The following is a 23,490-nucleotide window of genomic DNA, read 5'->3' as shown; positions in this document are numbered from 1 at the left end:
TGTTTAAAATCATTTGATGGCTTTTATTTAAAGCATACTGCATGATGCACTTTAAAAAATATAAAGTCTTGTATAAAACTAAGATGGTAGTTTATCAAGTTGTCATATCTTGACTGGCCAGTTGGTGTCACTGTGGCACAGGCAATGAAATTGTAAATGTTTCTGTCCTGGTTTTTGTGTCTCATTGCAGATGTTTCATTCTTCATTTGGTTTCCCCTCTTAGTGTGTCCTACAGGAGGTCCTGGTTGGATGCTAACTCAACATTCACATTCTAATAGAGATCGTAATGAAAGAGCTTGTCCTAAAAATCCCCTGGTAGCAGCTTAACATATGTTAATATTTTGAGGCTTGTTATTCTTTTTCTTAAGATAAGGGACAACAACTATATAAAGAGATGATAGAATACTAGTCTTAATATTATCACAGTTTTTTACAGCAAAAAATATTTTTTTCTAAATAAAAATTCTTGTTTTTTAAAGATCAGTAAAGTTTAATCTTAGAAGGATACAAATTATTCTTTGACTTATAAACCGTATATTATTTTTACTTTTTCTGTTAAAGTGCTGGTCAAAATATTAGATTAAAAGCATGCAATTTGTGACCTGAATTAAAGAGAAGAAGCAAGTATGAGCTCCACGAAGTTGAAACTTCTTGTTAATTAAGTTATACTTGGCAGATTTAGTGAAATTATCTTAGTAGATAGAGTTAAAACAAAATTTTTTCTGTGGGAAGCCCAAAACTAAAATCCATAATTTAGTTTTTTCCACCTGTGGAACTTTTCTCTGGAAAAATGTACATATACAGAAAACTACCAAATTTTGCATTCAGTTTTAGGGAGTTTAGGACGCCCTGAACCCTGCCTGTGGATCCTTAGTTTCCTGGGTCTTAAAAACCTCTGGTCTACAAGTTTTGAGTTAAATCACAGGATTCAGTTTAGTAGGAGTACTTTACAGATCCCTGAATCCCATTACTTTATTTTACAGTTGAGGAAAAGGACCCTTGGGGTTTTGATGGAATTATCCTTATAACTGGCTGTACCAGTTGTACATGACTTGATTATAAGTAAGGTGAGGGCAAAAATGTTTCCATTCATTCATTACCTTATCTGCAGTGCTGCCACATAAGAGGTAATCCAGGCTTTCATTAAATGTTTGGTGAATAAATGAGTGAATGAAAACACATGTTAAAGCTGGGACTAAAAACACGTTTCTAGACTTCTGTGGAACAACAGGAAGATGTACTGTACTCTCAGACTTGATAAATCCATCTTGTCTTTAATTTCCCAGCATGCATCATCATTGTTGTTGTTGAAATTTTGCATCCGTGGCCTTTGTTGTTATTGTTCTAAGGCTTTTATTGAACTAAGTAGTTACTCCATTCCCCTGTACTTATCAGTCTGGATGATAAACTCTAGCAGTCTGGAGAAGATTGGGGAAGGAACATAAGAATGGAAATGGTTAGAACACTTGTTTTGGACATATTTCCTCCCCTCACCTCAGCGTTGTAACTGCCCATTTACTTATCTGCTTTTCCCAAGAGGTTGAAATCAACTTAAGGGCAGAAACAGTGTGCACACAGCACAGTTACAATTTCATAGGAGTTGCTCAATAAAGGAATGAATTCCAGTATAAGGACTTAAAAAATGTAACATGTTTTCTACTTCAGCCATCCTGTCCTAGAGTGTGAATAGCATGTGATAACAGTTTGCCTCCTTACTACATATTATTCAGTATCACATTTCTGCATTACTCACATCTGGAAAGTTTAGTAGCTCCATCAATGGCAACATTGATTTGATGGGGACTTTTTCCAAAGGCCAGTTTTTACCAGCTGTATATCATGTGTATTGTGGACCCTTTTAGAAGTATGGCAAATGTTTTTCAAGGATTGTTTAACCCGTGCAAATCTAGATTCATTTTAATACTTACTTTTCAAATAAAGACTATATTCTTAGTACTATTACCACAAATTATGTTTTTAAGTATGTTTTCACTACGTATACATCTTTTTTTATGAAATGATTTTTTTTTAAAGATTTATTTATTTATTTATTTGAGAGAGCGAGAATGAGAGATAGAGAGCACGAGAGGGAAGAGGGTCAGAGGGAGAAGCAGACTCCCTGCCGAGCACGGAGCCCGATGCGGGACTCGATCCCGGGACTCCAGGATCATGACCTGAGCCGAAGGCAGTCGCTTAACCACCTGAGCCACCCAGGCGCCCTACATACACATCTTTTAAATTAACTCTGGATTGAAATTTCTATTGAAAAGTGTGAATAAATATAATTATATATAAATATAATTTTTATTATATATTTATATATATAAATATAATTTTTAATGAGGGGCTGAAGCCTTATCTATCTTAATTATAAGATATTGTGCCTATAAAATAGATGGTAGATTCTGCCTTTATTTATAAGCAAATTCTATCATGAATAAGTTTTTTGATTTCTAGTAGCAGTTGTTTTGAATGTAGATACATACAAATGTTCCCACAGTGATAAGTCTTTGAATGAATTCAACATTCCCTTGATGGAGGTTGGCAGGTGATTTCATTCTTATCAAATTTCAGTACTATTTAAAGTTTAGACTAAGAGGGCATGGGGGTGGGGGTGAAGCCGAGAGGGTAGGCAGAAAACTATCAAAAGAGTGCTTCTGTAAGTTCTTGTTAAATGTTTGTTGACTGAATGAGAGGGGAGGAGGGAGAGACAGAGGAGACTGAGATTGTGTGTATGTGTGTGTGTGTGTGTGTGTTGATAAAATGGAGAAAATAGATGAGTCAGGAGATTTGCTAACTTGATCAAGTGGAATAACAGATACAGGAGGTTGTGACCAAAAAGTGAGTTATTGGTCTTAAAATTCCAGAGGTATTGCTTCCTGAGTGATGACAAGGTCCCAAAGAGTGGCCATGGGAATTCCGGTGGCTTAAGTAGAATGGGGCATGAAAGATGAAAGGAATTAAAGATGAAGTGGTTAATGAAATCTGAGACGAAAGTATAGGTTGGATTGTTTTTTATCTTTTATCGGCCCTCACATTTTTTTTGGCCCATTGTCCAACTACAAATTACCAAACCTGTATCAAACGACCAACTTTGGGCTTCCTACAAGTATACTAAGAAAAAAAAAATCATACAATAACAGATTATTACTACCACCCATCATTCTGTATCAACATAGGTAGGCAAGCTCATGCGATAGATTTTATTTCATTTTCAGTATCTCACAGTTTGTATTAAAAAAAAAAAAAGGCAGGGGCACCTGGGTGGCTCCGTCGTTAAGCGTCTGCCTTCGGCTCAGGTCATCATGAGCCCCGCGTCGGGCTCCCTGCTCAGCTGGGAGCCTGCTTCTTCCTCTCCTGCTCCCCCTGCTTGTGTTCTCTCTCTCGCTGTTGTCTCTCTCTCTGTCAAATAAATACATAAAATCTTAAAAAAAAAAAAAGAAAAAGAAAAAAGCAAGCAACAGACTACATACCGTGCCATTATAGGCTATGTTTTTGATGAGCTATTAAAACTCAGCTTGGACCTTATATATCAGTTTGGAAAGAATTGCAAACTGAACATAGAATCATTTTATTCTCTGAAAGTGTGCCCAAGGACATGCAAAAGGTTGGGAACACCCAGAATAATGGTAAGAGTTGGGGATAGAGCAGAAGACCTGGATGTGCCAAAGCTCTCAATAAATATTTGAGATTGGCTAAAAAGAAGGTAGATGACCATGTTAAGGTGGGGGAAAGGGCAGTGAGGCAATGTGGCCCACAAGGAAATGTGGGATGGGAGTCAGTAATGTACAGCTGTGCAGAAACAGTTCTCTACAACAGAGTTCCTTAAAATGTAGACAAAGCATTAGCTGCATCAGCATCACCTGGCTTATTTGTTTGAAATTCTGGCTCCTTGGCTTCATATTCCAACTTAATGAGATCACAGTGGACAGCTGAGAAGAATCTGAATTTTAGTAGGTTCTCAGGTGGTTCTTACCCAAACTAAAGTTTGAGAACTGGTAGTTTAGAAGTATCAGTGGAGAACTGAGAAAATGCTGACCCTGCCTTTTATTCCTTTGATAAGCAGAATGTTGGAGAATACTCATCTTTGACTCAAGGTAATTGTGGAGGGTAGCGAGGCCACTACGAGGAGGTTAGGATGTTGCGGTAGTTTACAGTAGGATTGGGGGTGTGGAGATCTGTTTGAATAATAGCTTTGCTTCTGGCAGATACTCCTTCTAGGCAGCTGTTAAAACAGCAAAGGGGATTTAAAAAAAAAAAAGATTTTATTCATTTGAGAGAGATCATGGTGGGGGAAGGAGCAGGGAGGGAGAGGGGAGGAGCAGACTCCGTGCTGAGCCAGGAGCCCCGTTGTGGGGCTCAATCCCAGACCCTGGACTCATGACCTGAGCTGAAGGCGGATGCTTAACCCACTGAGCCACTCAGGTGCCTCAACAAAGGGGATTTTAAATTACCAAAATTCATAGAACATTTAACAGAAACTTTTCAATTTGTTTCTTTAAAAATTATGTAAATGTTTTGGACGGTTTTATCCATTTTGAGGAATGTTTAAATTGAGGAAATTTCTAGTAAATGAAGTTTTAGTATTATATCTACTAGATGCTAGGAATGAAAACTAAAGGGGAACAAGATAGATAAGCAACCTGGTCTTAGCTTTTACAGTAGGCGGGAAGAAAGAATATAAAAATTAATTAATTTACAAATTTTAATATCATCTGAAAAGTAATATGCTAGGCCAAGTATAGCATGGTCTGAGAACCGGTAGGAAGAGTATGGAAAGATTACCTGAGGAATTGCTGAGCAAGCTGAATCTCAAGAATGAGCTGGCCAAATGAAGAAGGGTGAGGGAAGTTCCCGTCAGAGGCAACTAGAAGGAACTGAAAAAGGTGTAAGACTATAGAATTGAAAATTTTCTGTTGTTGGAGTGGAGAATGTGGGGGCAGATATGTGAGAAATGAGGCTAGAGAGATAAGTAGGGACCAGAGCCTGCAAAACCTTAAAATCGTGTTGAGTAGTTCGGGATTTTACCTAAAAGGCAAAGGGAACTAAATGATGTAAAAATGGGAGGTCTCAATCAGATTCACGTTTTAGGAAGTTCTCTCTATGGGGCGCCTAGGTGGCTCAGTTGGTTAAGCATCTGCCTTCAGCTCAGGTCATGATCCCGGGGTCCTAGGATCTGAGTCCCACATCGAGCCCCACATCAGGCTCCCTGCTCAGAGGGGAATCTGCTTCTCCCTTTCCCTCTGCTGCTCCACCTGCTTGTGCTCGCTCTGTGTGTGTCAGATAAATTTTAAAAATCTAAAATAAAAAAGAAAGTTTTCTCTGCCTACAGTTTGAAGAATGAATTTCAGGGGTGACAAGACTAGAGACACGGGAGATGGATCAGATTTCCAAGGGAAGTGGGGAAGTGAGACTTCAGACTTTTCTCTTGTAGAGAACCTAGAACCAGTAAAGAACAGCAGACCATTTTAGAAGGAGATAAGAGGAAAACAGGGAGAACATAGTGTAAGGGAACTGAGGGATGAGAGAGTTCGTGTGATTTATAGAGTACTTAGAGAATCCTTAACAGATTGTTGCTGGTTACAGGACACACTTTGAGAATCACTCCTTTGTTTAAAATTTCTCCTCTCACCCTACATAAAGGGGAGTATTAATTAATAAATCTCTAGTTCTGCTTATCTGTTGTGTTATGCATCTTATTAAGGATTTGTTAAGCATCCTTAATAAGATGCATAACAAAATTGGCTAAACATTTTGTGTTATTTGCTGGTTTTGCACTATTTCAAAAGTAGATTACTGTGCAAAATTATAAATTCTGAAGTTATGTTTTTAGCCTCATTCCTGTTCTTACCTCCATGAGAATCTGCAAAATGAAGGCATTTTGGTTGAAAATTAGCACCCCTTCACAGCCTTATGGAAGCTGTTACTACAAATACTATTTTGTATCCTCTCAAAAGGACTTAAAATGTACATGAAACTTTTTTGCCAAAAGCATTATATTGATTGCTTTAGCTTAATTGTTTGAAGATTTGTTTTTAAAATATTAAATGCTGAGTTTTAACCTAATGCTTTAATAGAAAGTTAACTTTAGGATTATTCCATTTTATTGTATAATTGTTAAGCATGACTTTGCTAAGTCCTAAACTTTGAATTGAATGTCAGTGACATAAAAATGCAAATTAAGGATTTTATGTTGTTGGGTATAGTGGGCTCATTGTTGCTGAAATACATTCTAGAGACCATAGGGGTAAATGCAGTAGCAGATATTTAAAAAGTTACTAAGCTAGGCACAGCCTTATAACTGAGACACTAAAAGATAAATTAAGGATCATATAAAGGCACATTTTAGGTTTTTGTGAGTTTTGAGGCTAAATTATATTAACATAGAGAATATGTATTTTACAAAAAAACAAAAACAGTAAACAAGCTCATACAATACAGAGTTACCTCACAAGTCCTACATTTCTCTCACATAACCCCATATCACTTTGTGTTACACTCAGCTGCTGGACAACTGTCAAAATGATAATTCTGTTCAGAATCTGAATGGACCCATTTGTACCACTTTTGGGTAGGTTCCTTCTGTTAGTGACAGTTGAGGCATAGAAAGGCCTTAGTGCTTGTCAGATTTCACAGCTGTTTTACATAAAGGTTTTTTTTCTGGAAGAACTTTTGTTTGTTGAGTAAAAGACCCCTAGGAGGTCATTGGGAGGAGCCTGAGTGAGATGTAGTATCTTCAGAAAACTAGTTGTTTCTTCTAGAGGCCATGCATGAGAAGTTGGAAGGCATCCCTGTAACTTCTTGAAAACTTAGATAATCAGAGATATCCATCATGTTTACTGTGTAACCCTCTTACCAACTACTACTACTGTATCTCTTTTCTGGGAATTTACACAGTACTTTGTGACAGGACAGATGATTCAAATGAGTAATGTTCTTTTCAGAGAAGTTCCAAAGAACACAGCAAACACAACTGCCCTGGATCTGTATACCATTTTTATTTTTTTATTTTTTTTTTAAAGATCTTATTTATTTATTTGACAGAGAGACACAGTGAGAGAGGGAACACAAGCAGGGGGAGTAGGAGAGGGAGAAGCAGGCTTCCCACAGAGCAGGGAGCCCGATGTGGGGCTCGATCCCAGGACCTTGGGATCATGACCTGAGCCGAAGGCAGACGCTTAACGACGGAGCCACCCAGGCGCCCCTACCATTTTTATTTTGTTTGCATGTGCCTTTTTTTTTTAAGATTTTATTTATTTATTTGACAGAGAGAGTACAAGTAGGCAGAGGGACAGGGAGAAGCAGACTCCCAGCTGAGCAAGGAGCTGGATGTGGGACTCAATCCCACGATCCTAGGATCATAACCTGAGCCGAAGGCAGGCGCTTAACTGACTGAGGCACCCAGGCACCCACATGTGCTTTTTTATTCCTCAGATTTTGAGGGGTGTCTTTGATACTTATTTTCTTAGGGAGAGCTAAAAAGTTATCAAGACTTTGAGCAAGGCAACATTCAAGGAAACCATTCTAAAAATAGGTTGGCCTTAATGACCAAACTTGCAAAGTTTAAAAAATGTCTTGGTAGTTTGACAGTATTTATTTTGTAAGTGATATATTTGTCTTTCAGGGAGAAAAGATCGTCTGGTTTTAATGTAAATATGAATCAAAGGATCATTAATATTTAAAACTAGAAACCACTGATTTACTATATTAAAAAATAAACTGGAAAGGTAAAGATCATTTATTCCGTGAAATGAACAGACTCAGAGATTTGGTTTAAAAAGAGGAATTAAATAAAGCTGAGTGTAATGATTTTTCTTTTTAATTCTAAATTTAGAGGAAAAGGATTTTGTCCTGTGATAAGAGATTTTAAGTGACATTAGGAAATAAATGAAAATGGATGAAAGAGTTTTCATTTCTTTTGTACTATTAGGAAATTACAAGTTGAGAATGTATTTGCATTAGTGTTTAAACTTCAGCAGATTCTGAAATAATGTTTTTTAAAAGGCATTTCTTTAAATCTTTTAGAAAACGTAGGGACTAAAATAAATTCTAAGTCTCTAATAAATTGCTTATAGCTATTTACGTTTACTATACATTCAGTTCATATTGTTTCTTAAAGCCTAGTCCTAACTGTATTGCTAGTTAGTTAGTAACTAAATGACACATTTCTGTGTCCCAATTTTTCATCTGTAGAACAGTATCATGATAGTACCATTTAGCATTATTGTCAAGATTAAAGAGAGACTATACAAGCAGTTCTTGTTTTGTATAGATTCAATATGCATTAATTTCATTTACCACAGTTTAATTAAATGATGCCAGTCTCCCAACAACACATCTCAGATTTAAGTCTCCATGGTATATTAACTGTAATTGAATAAAGGACAAACTTCACTGCTAGCACTGGAGTCCATAAATCACTATGTGAATAACAGAGGTAAATCATGATTATCGACTAATCATATCACTTCTTTCAAAGTCTCTTGGTGATTGGTCACTGCCATACCTGTTATTCAGTTCATACAGACAGCAAACCATGTGGTAGTATTACCTTCTTGTCTCTTGGTCATAAACCCATGTGACATTTTCCAAAAGTGGATGATCAAAAGGGAATGGGTGAATAAAGATGGAAGTCCAGCAAAGAAATGAAGAATGATAACACTGGAAAAAGTGAAATTCATATCAAACCTAAATGGAATTTTGGAAGAAATAGCTGACTGTAGGGATGTTGATTGACACTGCCACTGTTGGAGAGACTCTAGATTTGATCCGGAAGAACTTAGTGACGTCTCACTGATTAACGTAAACAAGGAAAGAGCTTTAACATTGTGACAAGAATTTTTAAAGGTTGCGGAATAATCAATATTTTCCATAAATCACTTTGCACGGTTTCAGCTTGCTCGATCATTGTTACAGTCCTACACTGTAATGCAAAGTGAGGACTGCCTATACGTATGTTAAAGTGCTTAGAACAATTCCTAGCACTTAGTGTTCAAGAAGTGTTTTTCACTGTAATTATTAGCAATAGCATTAATTAGTTGTAACAATGATTGTAGTAAGGGAGAGGGATGCCTAACATTAACTGAGTGCCTAAAAATATGTAATGGGGTGCTTTGCCTATATTAATTATCTCACCTGATTTTCATAGAGTTCATAGAACTCTGAGGTAATTTTTAGCCTATTTTTACAGCTGAACAAACAGGGACTAAGAAAATTTTTAAGTACTTGTCCAGGATCACATAGCCCCTAACTAGAAAAGCTGGTATTCCAATAAGGTCTGTCTGAATTATCTTTCCAGGTCTTTCATGTTTCTAGTAATAGTTGGTTCTTGGTGAGACTATGACAATCTTTAAAAAGTGATTTAAGAGTCTTTGCTATTGGGGCGCCTGGGTGGCTCATTCGTTAAGTGCCTGCCTTCGGCTCTGGGATCGAGCCCTACATCAGGCTCCCTGCTTAGCAGGAAGCCTGCTTCTCCCTCTCCCACTCCCCCTGCTTGTGTTCCCTCTCTTGCTGTGTCTCTCTCTGTCAAATAAATAAAATCTTAAAAAAAAAAAGTCTTTGGGGGGCGGAGCAAGATGGCGGAGGAGTAGGAGACCTGGATTTCGTCTGGTCTCAGGAATTCAGCTGGATAGGGATCAAACCATTCTGAACACCCACGAACTCAACAGGAGACTGAAGAAGAGAGTAGCAACAACTCTGAACAGAGAAGCGACCACTTACTGGAAGGTAGGACGTGCGGAGAAGTGAATCCGAGGCGATATTCGGGAGGATAGGCGGTGGGGGAGGGGGCCTTCCTCGGCCGCTTCTTCCAAGTGATAGAGCCAGGGAGCACAAAATCGGAACTTTTAGAAGCCGGTTCCGGGGAGGGACGTCGCTCCAGTGGCTAAGCAGGGGGTGGAAACCTCGCGGGACAGTGTGATCTCAGGACCCTCGGGGTCACAGAAAGACCGGGGGTGCCTGAGTGCGGCAGAGCTCCCAGGTATCGGAGCGGGGAAGCCGGCTGCAGAGATGGAGCCGAGGCGCAGGCTCTTAGCTTGGGGTTGCCATAAACTGTGATCTGCGGCCCAGTCAGGCCACTGCTCCTCCAGCAGTGACCCAACAAGCGGCAGATCCAGGGAGACTCCCCTCCCTCCCCCTGGGAGGAGCGGCGCGGGAGTTCACTGCAGGGATCTGCTGGGTTTGGAGACTCTACACGGGGTCGGGTGCCAGAGATAGAAACGCTTGGTCACAGGCCGGGTGAGCACGCAGTGCGGCCAGAGACCAGGGAGATGGGAGTGACTGCTTTTCTCTGGGGACGCACTGAGGAGCGGGGCCCCAAGTTCTCAGCTCCTCCGAGTGGAGATTGGGAGGCCACCATTTTCACCCTGGTCCTCCAGAGCTGTATCAGAGTTTGCAGGGAACAAAAGCTCCTGAGAACAAACCCGAGCAGCTTGCTTAGCCTGGACCACAGGGGTGGGGGCAATTCCGCCTCTGGCAAAGACATTTGGGAACCATGGCAACAAGCCCCTCCCCCAGAAGATCAGCAAGAACAGCCAGCAAGCCAAGAACAAGTTTACTGATCAAGGAGAACGGGAGAACTCCAGCGCTAGGGGAATACTGCACAGAGAATTCATGGCTTTTTTTTACCATGATTCATTAGTTTTTCAAAGTTAATTTTTTAAATGTTTTTTTTAAATTTTTCTTTTTCCCTTTTTGAACCAACATCGTATCAATCCCTTTTTTTAAAAAAACATTTTTTATTTTTCATATTTAGAGTCATATTTTATCCCTTCATACTAGCTACCCTTATTTTTGGCATATATGTGTAAATTCTCTCTTTAAAATTTTGAGATACAGTTTCTTCTAACAGATCAAAATATACCCTAAATCACTAGTGTATGGCTTTGTTCTAGTCTCCCGACTGATCACATTCTCTCCCTTTTTTTTATTTTCTTTTTCTTTCTTTTTTTTTAAATCTTCTTCTTTCTTTTTTCAAACAACTTCTTGTATCAATTCCTTTTATAAAATCTTGTATAATTTTCATCTTTACAGTCATCTTCCATCCCTTCATTGTATCAACCCTTATTTTGTACATATATAAGTCTTTCTTCCTCTAAAATTTTAGGAGGCACTTTTTTCTAACAGACCAAAATACACCCAAAATCTAGTGTGTGGCACTGATCTATGCACTAGCCTGATCATATTTGATCATATTTGTTTTTTTTGGTATTGTTCTGTTTTTGTATTTATCTTTATCTTTTTCTTTTTGTTTTCTTTTCTTTTTTTTTCTCTTTCTTTTTCTTTCTTTCCCTTTCTTTTCCTAGGTTTAGGTCTTTTCTGATTTGTATAGAGTATATTTGCTGGGGACGTTGTTAACCTGTTAGCATTTTGTTCTCTCATTCATCTCTTCTCCTCTGGACAAAATGACAAGACGAAAAAAATCACCTCAGCAAAAAGAACAAGAGATAGTACCGTCAGCCAGGGACCTACTCGATACGGACATTAGTATGATGTCGGACCTAGAGTTCAGAATCATGACTTTAAAGATATTAGCTGGGCTTAAAAAAAGCGTGGAAGTTATTAGAGAAACCCTTTCTGGAGAAATAAAAGAACTAAAATCTAACCAAGTTGAAATCAAAAAGGCTATTAATGAGGTGCAATCAAAAATGGGACCACCAACTGCCAGGATGAATGAGGCAGAAGAGAGAATCAGCGATATAGAAGACCAAATGATGGAAAATAAAGAGGCTGAGAAAGAGAGAAACAACTACTGGATCACGAGGGCAGAATTCGAGAGATAAGCGATACGATAAGACAAAACAACGTTAGAATAATTGGGATCCCAGATGAAGAAGAAAGAGAGAGAGGGGCAGAAGGTATATTGGAGCAAATAATAGCAGAGAACTTCCCTAATGTGACGAAGGAAACAGGCATCAAAATCCAGGAGGCACAGAGAACCCCTCTCAAAATCAATAAAAATAGGTCAACACCCCGACATCTAATAGTAAAACTTACGCATCTCACAGACAAAGAGAAAATTCTGAAAGCAGCTCGGAAGAAGAGATATGTAACCTACAATGGTAGAAATATTAGATTGGCCACAGACCTATCCACAGAGACCTGGCAGGCCAGAAAGGACTGGCATGGTATCTTCAGAGCACTAAACGAGAAAAATATGCAGCCAAGAATACTATAGCTAGGCTCTCATTGAAAATTGAAGGAGAGATAAAAAGCTTCCAGGACAAACAAAAACGAAAGGAATTTGCAAACACGAAACCAGCCCTCCAAGAAATATTGAAAGGGGTCCTCTAAGCAAAGAGAGAGCCTAAAAGCAGCATAGATCAGAAAGGAACAGAGACAACATACAGTAACAGTCACTTTACAGGCAATACAATGGCACTAAATTCATACCTCTCAGTAGTTACCCTGAATGTAAATGGGCTAAATGCCCCAATCAAAAGACACAGGCTATCAGATTGGATTAAAAAACAAGACCCATCAATATGCTGTCTACAAGAGACTCATTTTAGCCCGAAAGACACCCCCAGATTGAAAGTGAGGGGGTGGAAAACCATTTACCATGCTAATGGACACCAAAAGAAAGCTGGGGTGGCAATCCTTATATCAGACAAATTAGATTTTAAAGCAAAGACTGTAATAAGAGATGAGGAAGGACACTATATCCTACTTAAAGGGTCTATCCAACAAGAAGATCTAACAATTGTAAATATCTATGCCCCGAACATGGGAGCAGCCAATTATATAAGGCATTTAATAACAAAAGCAAAGAAACACATTGACAACAATACAGTAATAGTGGGGGACTTTAACACCCCCCTGACTGAAATAAACAGATCATCTAAGCAAAAGATCAACAAGGAAATAAAGACTTTAAATGACACACTGGACCAAATGGACTTCACAGACATATTCAGAACATTCCATCCCAAAGCAACAGAATACACATTCTTCTCTAGTGCCCATGGAACATTCTCCAGAATAGATCACATCCTAGGTCACAAATCAGGTCTCAAGCGGTACCAAAAGATTGGGATTATTCCCTGCATATTTTCAGACCACAATGCTTTGAAACTAGAACTCAATCACAAGAGGAAAGTCGGAAAGAACTCAAATACATGGAGGCTAAAGAGCATCCTACTAAAGAATGAATGGGTCAGCCAGGAAATTAAAGAATTAAAAAAAATTCATGGAAACCCATGAAAGTGAAAACACACTGTTCAAAATCTTTGGGATGCAGCAAAGGCAGTCCTAAGAGGAAAGTATATAGCAATACAAGCCTTTCTCAAGAAACAAGAAAGGCCTCAAATACACAACCTAACCCTACACCTAAAGGAGCTAGAGAAAAAACAGCAAATAAAGCCTAAACCCAGCAGGAGAAGAGAAGTAATAAAGATCAGAGCAGAAATCAATGAAATAGAAACCAAAAGAACAGTAGAACAGATCAACGAAACTAGAAGCTGGTTCTTTGAAAGAATTAACAAGATTGATAAACCCCTGGCCAGACTTATCTAAAAGAAAAGAGAAATGACCCAAATCAGAAAAAATCATGAGTGAAAGAAGAGAGATCACAACCAACACCAAAGAAATACAAATGATTATAAGAACATATTATGAGCAACTCTATGCCAGCAAATTAGATAACCTGGAAGATATGGATGCATTCCTAGAGATGTATCAACTACCAAAACTGAACCAGGAAGAAATAAGAAACCTGAACAGACCTATAACCACTAAGGAAATTGAAGCAGTCATCAAAAATCTCCCAAGAAACAAAAGCCCAGGGCCAGATGGCTTCCCAGGGGAATTCTACCAGACATTTAAAGAAGAATTAATACCTATTCTCCTGAAACTGTTCCAAAAAATAGAAATGGAAGGAAAACTTCCAGACTCATTTTATGAGACCACCATTACCTTGATCCCAAAACCAGACAAAGACCCCATCAAAAAGGAGAATTACAGACCAATATTCTTGATGAACATGGATGCAAAAATTCTCACCAAAATATGAGCCAGTAGGATCCAACAGTACATTAAAAGGGTTATTCACCATGACCAAGTGGGATTATCCCTGGGCTGCAAGGCTGGTTCAACATCCGCAAATCAATCAACGTGATACAATACATTAACAAAAGAAAGAACAAGAATCATGTGATCCTCTCAATAGATGCAGAAAAAGCATTTGACAAAGTACAGCAACCTTTCTTGATCGAAACTCTTCAGAGTATAGGGATAGAGGGTACATACCTCAACATCATAAAAGCCATCTATGAAAAACCTACAGCGAATATCATTCTCAATGGGGAAAAGCTCAGAGATTTTCCCCTAAGGTCAGGAATGCGGCAGGGATGTCCACTATCACCACTGCTATTCAACACAGTATTAGAAGTCCTAGCCACAGCAATCAGACAACAAAAAGAAATCAAAGGCATCCAGATCGGCAAAGAGGAAGTCAAACTCTCACTCTTTGCAGATGATATGATACTGTATGTGGAAAACCCAAAAGACTCCACCCCAAAACTGCTAGAACTCATACAGGAATTCAGTCAAGTAGCAGGCTATAAAATCAATGCACAGAAATCAGTGGCATTCCTATACACCAACAACAAGACAGAAGAGAGAGAAATCAAGGAGTCGACCCCATTTACAATTGCACCCAAAACCATAAGATACCTAGGAATAAATTTAACCAAAGAGGCAAAGGATCTGTACTCAGAAAACTATAAAATACTCATGAAAGAAATTGAGGAAGACACAAAGAAATGGAAAAACGTTCCATGCTCATGGATTGGAAGAAGAAACATTGTGAAGATGTCAATGCTACCTAGAGCAATCTACACATTCAGTGCAATCCCCATCAAAATACCATCCACTTTTTTCAAAGAAAGGGAACAAATAATCCTAAAATTTATATGGAACCAGAATAGACCCCGAATAGCCAGAGGAATGTTGAAAAAGAAAAGCAAAGCTGGCGGCATCACAATTCCGGACTTCCAGCTCTATTACAAAGCTGTCATCATCAAGACAGTATGGTACTGTCAGAAAAACAGACACATAGATCAGTGGAACAGAATCGAGAGCCCAGAAATGGACCCTCAACTCTGTGGTCAACTAATCTTCGACAAAGCAGGAAAGAATGTCCAGTGGCAAAAAGACAGTCTCTTCAACAAATGGTGTTGGGAAAATTGGACAGCCACATGCAGAAGAATGAAACTGGACCATTTCCTTACACCACACACAAAAATAGACTCCAAATGGTTGAAAGACCTAAACGTGAGACAGGAGTCCATCAAAATCCTAAAGGAGAACACAGGCAGCAACCTCTTCGACCTCAGCCGCAGCAACTTCTTCCTAGACATCGCCAAAGGCAAGGGAAGCAAGGGCAAAAATTAACTATTGGGATTTCATCAAGATAAAAAGCTTTTGCACAGCAAAGGAAGCAGTCCACAAAACCAAAAGACAACCAACAGAATGGGAGAAAATATTTTCAAATGACCTATCAGATAAAGGGCTAGTATCCAAAATCTATAAAGAACTTTTCAAACTCAACATCCAAAGAACAAAGAATCCAGTCAAGAAATGGGCAGAAGACATGAACAGACATTTTTCCAAAGAAGACATCCAAATGGACAACAGACACATGAAAAAGTGCTCTACATCGCTCGGCATCAGGGAAATCCAAATCAAAACCTCAATGAGATACCACCTCACACCAGTCAGAATGGCTAAAATTAATAAGTCAGGAAACGACAGATGTTGGCGGGGATGTGGAGAAAGGGGAACCCTCCTACACTGTTGGTGGGAATGCAAGCTGGTGCAACCACTCTGGAAAACAGTATGGAAGTTCCTCAAACAGTTGAAAATAGAGCTACCCTACGATTCAGCAGTTGCACTACTGGGTATTTACCTCAAAGATACAAATGTAGGGATCCAAAGGGGTACGTGCACCCCAGTGTTTATAGCAGCAATGTCCACAATAGCGAAACTGTGGAAAGAGCCAAGATGTCCATCGACAGATGAATGGATAAAGAAGAGGTGGTATATATAAACAATGGAATATTATACAGCCATCAAAAGGAATGAGATCTTGCCATTTGCAATGACATGGATGGAACTGGAGGGTGTTATGCTGAGTGAAATAAGTCAGTCAGAGAAAGACATGTATCATATGACCTCACTGATATGAGAAATTCTTAATCTCAGGAATCAAACTGAGGGTTCCTGGAGTGGTGGGGGGTGGGAGGGATGGGGTGGCAGGGTGATAGACATTGGGGAGGGTATGTGCTATGGTGAGTGCTGTGAATTGTGCAAGACTGTTGAATCACAGATCTGTACTTCTGAAACAAATAATGCAACATATGTTAAGAAAAAAGAAAAAGAAGAAGATAGCAGGAGGGGAAGAATGAAGGGGAGTAAGTTGGAGGGGGAGACGAACCATGAGAGACGATGGACTCTGAAAAACAAACTGAGGGTTCTAGAGGGGAGAGGGAGATGGGTTAGTCTGGTGATGGCTATTAAAGAGGACACATTCTGCGTGGAGCACTGGGTGTTATGTGCAAACAATGAATCATGGAACACTACATCAAGAACTAATGATGTATGATGATTAACATAACAATAAAAAATTTAAAAAAAATCTTTGCTATTGATAAACATCTTTAAAATATGCCGTAAAAATTCAAAAGATAAGTCCGTGGGGAATTCTAATTGGGATGAAGAAAGCAAGCATAAATCTTTGCAGCTTACTTGTATTAATATTGTGTTTTTGTGCTGTTTTGTGTTTATTTTTTTGTTTGTCCCCATAATGATTAGCAATAAGACTTTTAAAATTAAATTGTTAGAGCTTTGCTTGGATAACATATTGGAATAGGTAACTTTTTTAAGGCCAATTCAAAGAGATGTCCCTGGTAAAACTAATGTTAATTCGTTTTCTGTTTTGGGGTAGACCTGTCACCTCCATTGGTTTATATAGCAGTTTCTTTTGGTTTTGCTAATGAAAAATTCTGGATGCTGAGTATGCATAGGTTTTACTACTTTTTTCATGTTTTTATTAAATATTAGATGTAAAAGAATGTTGGCACAAAATGTATAAGATATAAAGAACAACAATACAAATGAAAGGCATCAAGATTGGAAAGGAAGAGATAAAACTATTTCTATTTGCAGTGTGGTCTTGTATATAGAAACTCCTAAGGAATACACACACACACACACACACACACACACACACAATTTCAAATTATTAGAACTGATAAGTTCAGCAAAGTTGTGAGGTATAAGAGCATTATTGCAAAGCCCAATTTATTTTTAAGGAATAAATAATGCAAAAACAAAATTTTAAAAATTTCAGTACTCAGGAATATGTGCAAGACTTGTACACTGAAAGCTATAGAACATTGTTGAAAAAAGTTAAAGATCTAAGTTAAGTGGAAGGACATCACATGTTTATGGATCAGAAGACTTAATTCATTAAAGTGGCAGTGCTCCCCAAATTAATCATATTCAACATAATTTCTATCAAATCCTGTTTTTTTGTAGAAATCAACAGATTGGTCAAATGTAAAATCGAGATCCTAGCCAAAAAAGTCTTTAAAAAGATGAACAGTTATAGGGCTCACCGATTTTAAAACTTACTACAAAGCTGCAGTAATCAAACAGTATGGTACTCACATAAGGAGGGCATAGGCCAGTGGAGCAGAATTGAGAGTACAGAAGTAGACCCTTACATTTGTGGTCAGTTGAATTTCACCAAGGGCGGCAGGAGTTTTCAATAAGGAAAGGATAGTCTTTAAGAAATGGTGCTGGGACAACTGGATATCCATATGCAAATAATGAAGTTGGATGCAGACCTCACACCGTACTAAAAAATTAACTCAAGGGTCGCCTGGCTGTCTCAATCAGTGGATCATGCAACTCTTGATCTTAGGGTTGTGAGTTTGAACCTCACGTTGGGTGTAGAGGTAGCTTAAAAATAAAATCTTTAAAAAAATTAACTCAAAATGAATCAAAGATTTAAATATAAGAGCTACAAATATAAAATTCTTAGAACAAAAAACAGGTATAAATCTTCATGACTTTGGATTAAGCACTTTCGTGTCTTAGATACAACACCAAAAGCATAAGCAACAAAAGATAGATAAATTGGACTTAATCAAAATTTAAAACTTGTATGCTTCAAAGAACACCATGAAGAAAGTTAAAAGGCAGCTCACAGAATGGGAAAAAATATTTGCAGATCATACATCTGATAAGGGAATTGTGTCATAAAGCTCACATGGCTCACTCCCTCACACTGCTTCCAGGAATCTGCCCACCCAAAGTAGCACTGGTTGCCTGTCACTCTGTATCTCTCTTACCCTGCCTTAAAAAAAAAAAAAAAATTTACTTACTATTTGTTACTTACAGCACTTATTACTGACATACATTTATTTGTTTACTATCAGGCTCCTTCACCTTCCTCCCCCCATGTGAGTCTGATTGGGGCAGAGACTAGTTCCTACACTGCTCTCTGTAGCTAGAGCAGTAGCTGTCATTGGTGTTCATTAAATGTTGGGACAATGAATAAATAAATCCTTTAAGTTTCAGAGCTCAAGCAGTACTTTCACTTTTCCTATTGGGTTCTCATAGATTTAGTCCCTATTCTGAATTCCTCTGATACCTATTGTCTTTACTTTGGCAACAAGTTCAACTTTTACATTAATATTTGTATATCTTGCCTCTCCAGTGAGGCAAGGACTATACCTTACCTTTTTCTTCGCCTAGAAAGTCTAGGATACAGCAGGAGTCAGCAAAAACTCATTAAATTTAAAAATAAACCAAGTTAATCTATATGGTGTTGAATCACAAGTCCTTTCAACAAATTCATTTATTCATTCGACGAATATTTAGTGAACATCTATATCTCAGGCACTATTTCAGGTGCTAAATATATAGCAGTAAACAAAATGGGCAATATCCCTGCTTTCATGAAACTTACAGTATATAGAGAGAAGAGATAAAAATAAACACAAATACTGAGTGATACCTGCTATGAGAAGAGTAAAACAGTAAGCAGAATAGGGACTTCCAGTGTGACGTTGTGAGAGTTCCTATTTTAATTTAGTTTAGTTTTTTACTATTTTATTTTTTAAAAATTTATTTATTTTAGAGTTGGGGTGGGCAGACGGAGAGAATTTCAAGCAGACTCTCTGCTGAGCACAGAGCCCGATGCAGGGCTCAATCCCATGACCCTGAGATCGCAACCTGAGCTGAAACCAAGAGTTGGACGCTTAACTGACTGAGCCACCCAGGTTCCCTGAGAGTTGCCATTAGCCTCTCTGACTAAAGGAGCAAGCCCTGTAGATGTCTGGTAGGAAAGCTTTGCGGGGGGAGGGGGGGGCAGGAAATACAAGGCTCTTCAACAAAGATTCTTGTTTTTGAAGTAGCTGTGTGGCTGTAAGCCTGAGGCTGGTAGGAGATGAAGTCAAATCATGTAGTGCCTTGAGAACATTTTACAGTCTGGGTTTTCTTCAAGTGAGATGGGAGGCTGTTGGAGAGTTTTTACATGCAGGATAATTTTGGTTGATGTGTGGATTTAGAGGTGTTTGTCTTGGATAGAAGCAGGGAGACCAATTAAAAGGTTCTTGGAGTAATCCAGTTGAAATATGATGCTAGCTTATTAGACCAGAGTGGTAGCAGTGGAAGTGGTGAGAATTGGTTTGATCCTGCATATATTTTGAGAGTAAATCTGATAGAATCTGATAATGGTTTGGATGTGGACATAAGAGAGAATCAAACATAATTCCTAAGATTTGGGCTAAGATTTTGGTAATAGAGATGCTGTTAACTGAAAGGAGTGAAAATATAGGTGGTATTATTTTGTTTTGTCTGTTGGGGGTTGGGGATTTACTGTGGAATCAGTTTTTGACACATTAAGTTTGAGATGCATATTTAATATCCAAGTCGAAATAACAAGTATGTAATCAGATATATTGGAGTTAAAGAGGGAGGCCCAGGTAAGACACCTAAATTTGGAAGTTGTCAACGTATAGATGGTTTTTAAAACCAGAAGAGTCAATTAGATCACCGAAGAAGTGGCTATAGGAGAAAAAGTCCTCTGACTGAACCCTGGGCCACTCCGGAATTTGGAGGTTGGGGAAATGAGGAAGAATGAGGAAAGGAGACAGTAGAACATAACAGATGATGTAAGAGGAAAGTCAAGAGTGTCTGAAGTTAGCTGAGGGGGTTGAAAGTACAACAAGGAGGGAACAGTTACCTGTGTCAAATACTGTTTGATAAATGATAAATTTGTTAAGTCAAATGCTGTTTGATGAGAATTGACTTCATCAGTTACTAATTCATTAGGGTCCACCATACCAGTCGAATAATTGCCTAAGCAAAATTAATGAGCTTCTCAAGAAAAACCCGTCTCAACATTTGCCAGTTATTTATCTGTTAAATGTAGACTTTGCTAGGGAGCCTGGGTGGCTCGGTGAGTTAAGTGTTCGACTCTTGTTTTCAGCTCAGGTCGTGATCTCAGGGTTGTGAGATCAGGCCCTGTGTCAGGCTCCACAAGAGTCTGCTTAAGATTCTCTTTCTCCTTCTCCCTCTGCCCCTCCCCCCCTTTCCTCTTTTTCTAAAATCTTTTTAAAAAAATTTAAACTTTGCCAATTAGAAAATTTAAAATGTTAGTCCTGAGTTTTCAAATTGTAACTGTACATTATATGTGATGTGATACCATATTAAGAAAGGATTTCAAAGACATATTTTTGTTTTAGTGCATCATTTGTCATTATTGTGTGAAACCAGTGGAATCCATTCATAGACTCTGATTATGAAAATTGGGTAATTCCTCATATCCAAGCCAGAGGAAAGAAAGGACTTTTGGAAATCTGTGTTTCTTAGCTTTCTTTCTTTTTTTTTTTAAACTATAAGACGGAATGTGGAATATTACATTCTTTACAGCTAAGTTCCAATTAGAAGCTAATTTGCAGTTGGGTTGACTACTATCAGTGTTTAACATAAATTTAAATAGCAGAAAATTTCCTTTACCTCACCCTGATTGAAATCCAGGAAGCTTTGCTTACCTAGCTAACCTTGAAACCAAAGGAAAATTAATATTGCAAGTGAATGATTCATTTATACTATTAGCCAGGCTCATCATGATTGTATTAGACATCAGTTTTTACATAATAGACTTTTTAGTTCTCTTAATTCTGTTCTTTAAAATGATTTTTCCGATGTATCAGTAGCTTAGGAATTTGAAAATTGAATTTTAGTATCTGCCTGCTGCTTAGTTCTAGAAGAATGGAAGTATTTTGTATTTGACATACACCATACCTCTTAATAGCAAATCTTGCTGAATTTGCTGCTGCTTATACATCATTATCGAATGACACAACAGCATTCTCTACATAGTAGAGAAAAAGATAGTTTAGAATGTGAGTAAAAGGACACCATTATGCTGAACTGCCATGTGGTGTGAAAAATTTTATGAAAATTTTCTCTTTTATTCAAATGTTGCCAAGGATTTGAAGCGTTCATTACCAGCTGGACTTGGTCTCTCAGAAACCCAAATTACATCTCATGGCTTTGACAATACCAAAGAGGGGGTTATTGAAGCAGGAGCATTTCAAGGTAAGAGCCCACATATTTTTAAAGATGGCTGGGTGGAGGATGGGAGAAATGCATCAAAAGCTATCTTTATTAATAAAGCATAATAAAGTCCTTTGATTCTGTGATAAAACACTGATTTTATAAGCATAATTTTTTCTCTTCAATTTAAATAATTTAGGAATTGTTTTAGTAGTCTTCTTTATATAAATAGATCAATATGCATAATTTCACTGATTATTAAAGAATTGGTTTTAAAATACTAAAGTAAAAACTGAAAAATTATATAAAAAATGCAGATTTAAATTATTTTAGCTTTTAACCACAAAATTTGTAACTATAAGTCAGTATTATTTTATATGAATACATATTTCCTATTTCAAAACAATTAGAAAAATAATGTTTATTTTTCCTATTATACATTCCATGTAAGTGGTCTCCCAAGACCACCCTCAGATTCAGTAATTTGCTGAGAGTACTCACAGGACTCAGTATATAGTCAAACTCATGACGATGATTATTACAGAGAAAGTATACCAAACACAATTAGCAAGGGCAAAGGATGCCTGAGGCAGTCTGGCAAAAGTAGGCATAACTTACAAGGGTCTTCTCCCACAGGACATTAGACAGCAGTTATTAATTATGTTTAATTCCCCCAGCAGACTGTGACAACATGTATGAACTATTGCGAACCAAGGAAGCTCTTTAGAGCCTCGGTGCCCAGGGCCTTTATTGGAGATTGCTTGTATAGGCACCCTCTGCCTGGCATGTACTAACATTCCAGACTCCCAGAAGGAAAACAGGCGTTTAGCATAAACCACATTGTTTGTATAAACAGTTTAGGCATAGTGAACCAGTTTTACCATTCTAGGAATGGACACCCAAAATTTAAGTTTCCAGATGCCAACCAAAGGCCAATTATGTAAGCTGGACTCTTTAAGGATAAACAGACTTGCTATGTTAACTCTTTTCTGCACACATTTCATATATAGGTCTATTTTTAATATAAGGAAAAAGTTGCATCCTTTTAATACTCTTGCATATAACAACCTTTCTCAGGTGTTTTATTTTCATGTGAGTGAAAGTAAAACCATGTAAACATTTGGGTATAAAAAATGAATTTTTTCTTTCTTTAGCTATAGTTAAAATAGTAGTTATATTTGATGTTCGATAAAGTATATTTTAAAACTTCATTATAATTTCATAAAATGAAAAAAAATCTCTGTGCCTTTGCAGTCCTTAGCTTTTATTATACTAATAGCCAATACTTGATTCAAAAACAACTTATATTTTGAAATATATTCTTTCCTAAATGGGTCCTGCAAATAAGCATTGAGGATAATCCAGAATAACAACCTCTGCTCTAGGCTATAAAATGAATGGGCTATCTAGTGACATCATTTTCCCCCCTTTTTATCCTTAGGTTCAGAAAAATAAAACCATAGAAAGGTAGCATACGTGTCAGTATCTCAGTAGTCATTATGTAGCATTCTGGCTAGCATATCTTATCTAGGGGATAACTTTGATTTTGAAAGGGTTGACTGAGTGCCTAGAATTGTGAGTGCTTAAGGGATAAAAGGCTTGCACAATGTGACACCATTTTTGGACCAGTCACCATTTTCCAAATTTAAATGTCGATAGGAAATATAAAAATGCTTTTACTATTAAGATGTTTTAAGTATTCTCAGTGAAATTATTTAACTGACATTTGGTTCAGTCTTTTTCCCCTTAAGTAGAATAGTAGTATACAGTGACTGAAATCAACTGACCATTATAAACTGTTGTGTGTGAGCATGGAAATGCTGACAAGTTTCACGTGCTTATCGATATATCCTAGTCCTTCAAAGTGGAATAAAAAATGTTTCATGATAATGGCAGTAATTTATGTCTCTTTGAATTGTC

General features: G+C 37.8%; 1 protein-coding gene across 9 annotated transcripts in view; it reads left to right on the top strand.

Moving 5' to 3' along the window:
- The window catches only part of ARFIP1 (ARF interacting protein 1), a 130,346-nt gene that overhangs the window by 46,220 nt on the left and 60,636 nt on the right, over window positions 1-23,490 (top strand). For all 9 annotated transcript variants that reach the window (XM_028104334.2, XM_028104327.2, XM_028104326.2 and 6 more), the window contains one exon: window positions 21,504-21,612. In XM_028104334.2, the coding sequence (XP_027960135.1) occupies window positions 21,504-21,612 (109 nt within the window). The remainder of the gene's footprint in view (window positions 1-21,503; window positions 21,613-23,490) is intronic.

The sequence above is a fragment of the Eumetopias jubatus genome, unplaced genomic scaffold, assembly GCF_037043125.1.
Source record: "Eumetopias jubatus isolate StellerSeaLion01/CBP00866 unplaced genomic scaffold, mEumJub1_p1.0 scaffold_2, whole genome shotgun sequence".
NCBI classification, from domain to species: domain Eukaryota; kingdom Metazoa; phylum Chordata; class Mammalia; order Carnivora; family Otariidae; genus Eumetopias; species Eumetopias jubatus.
This window is presented reverse-complemented; position numbering and strand designations above follow the sequence as displayed.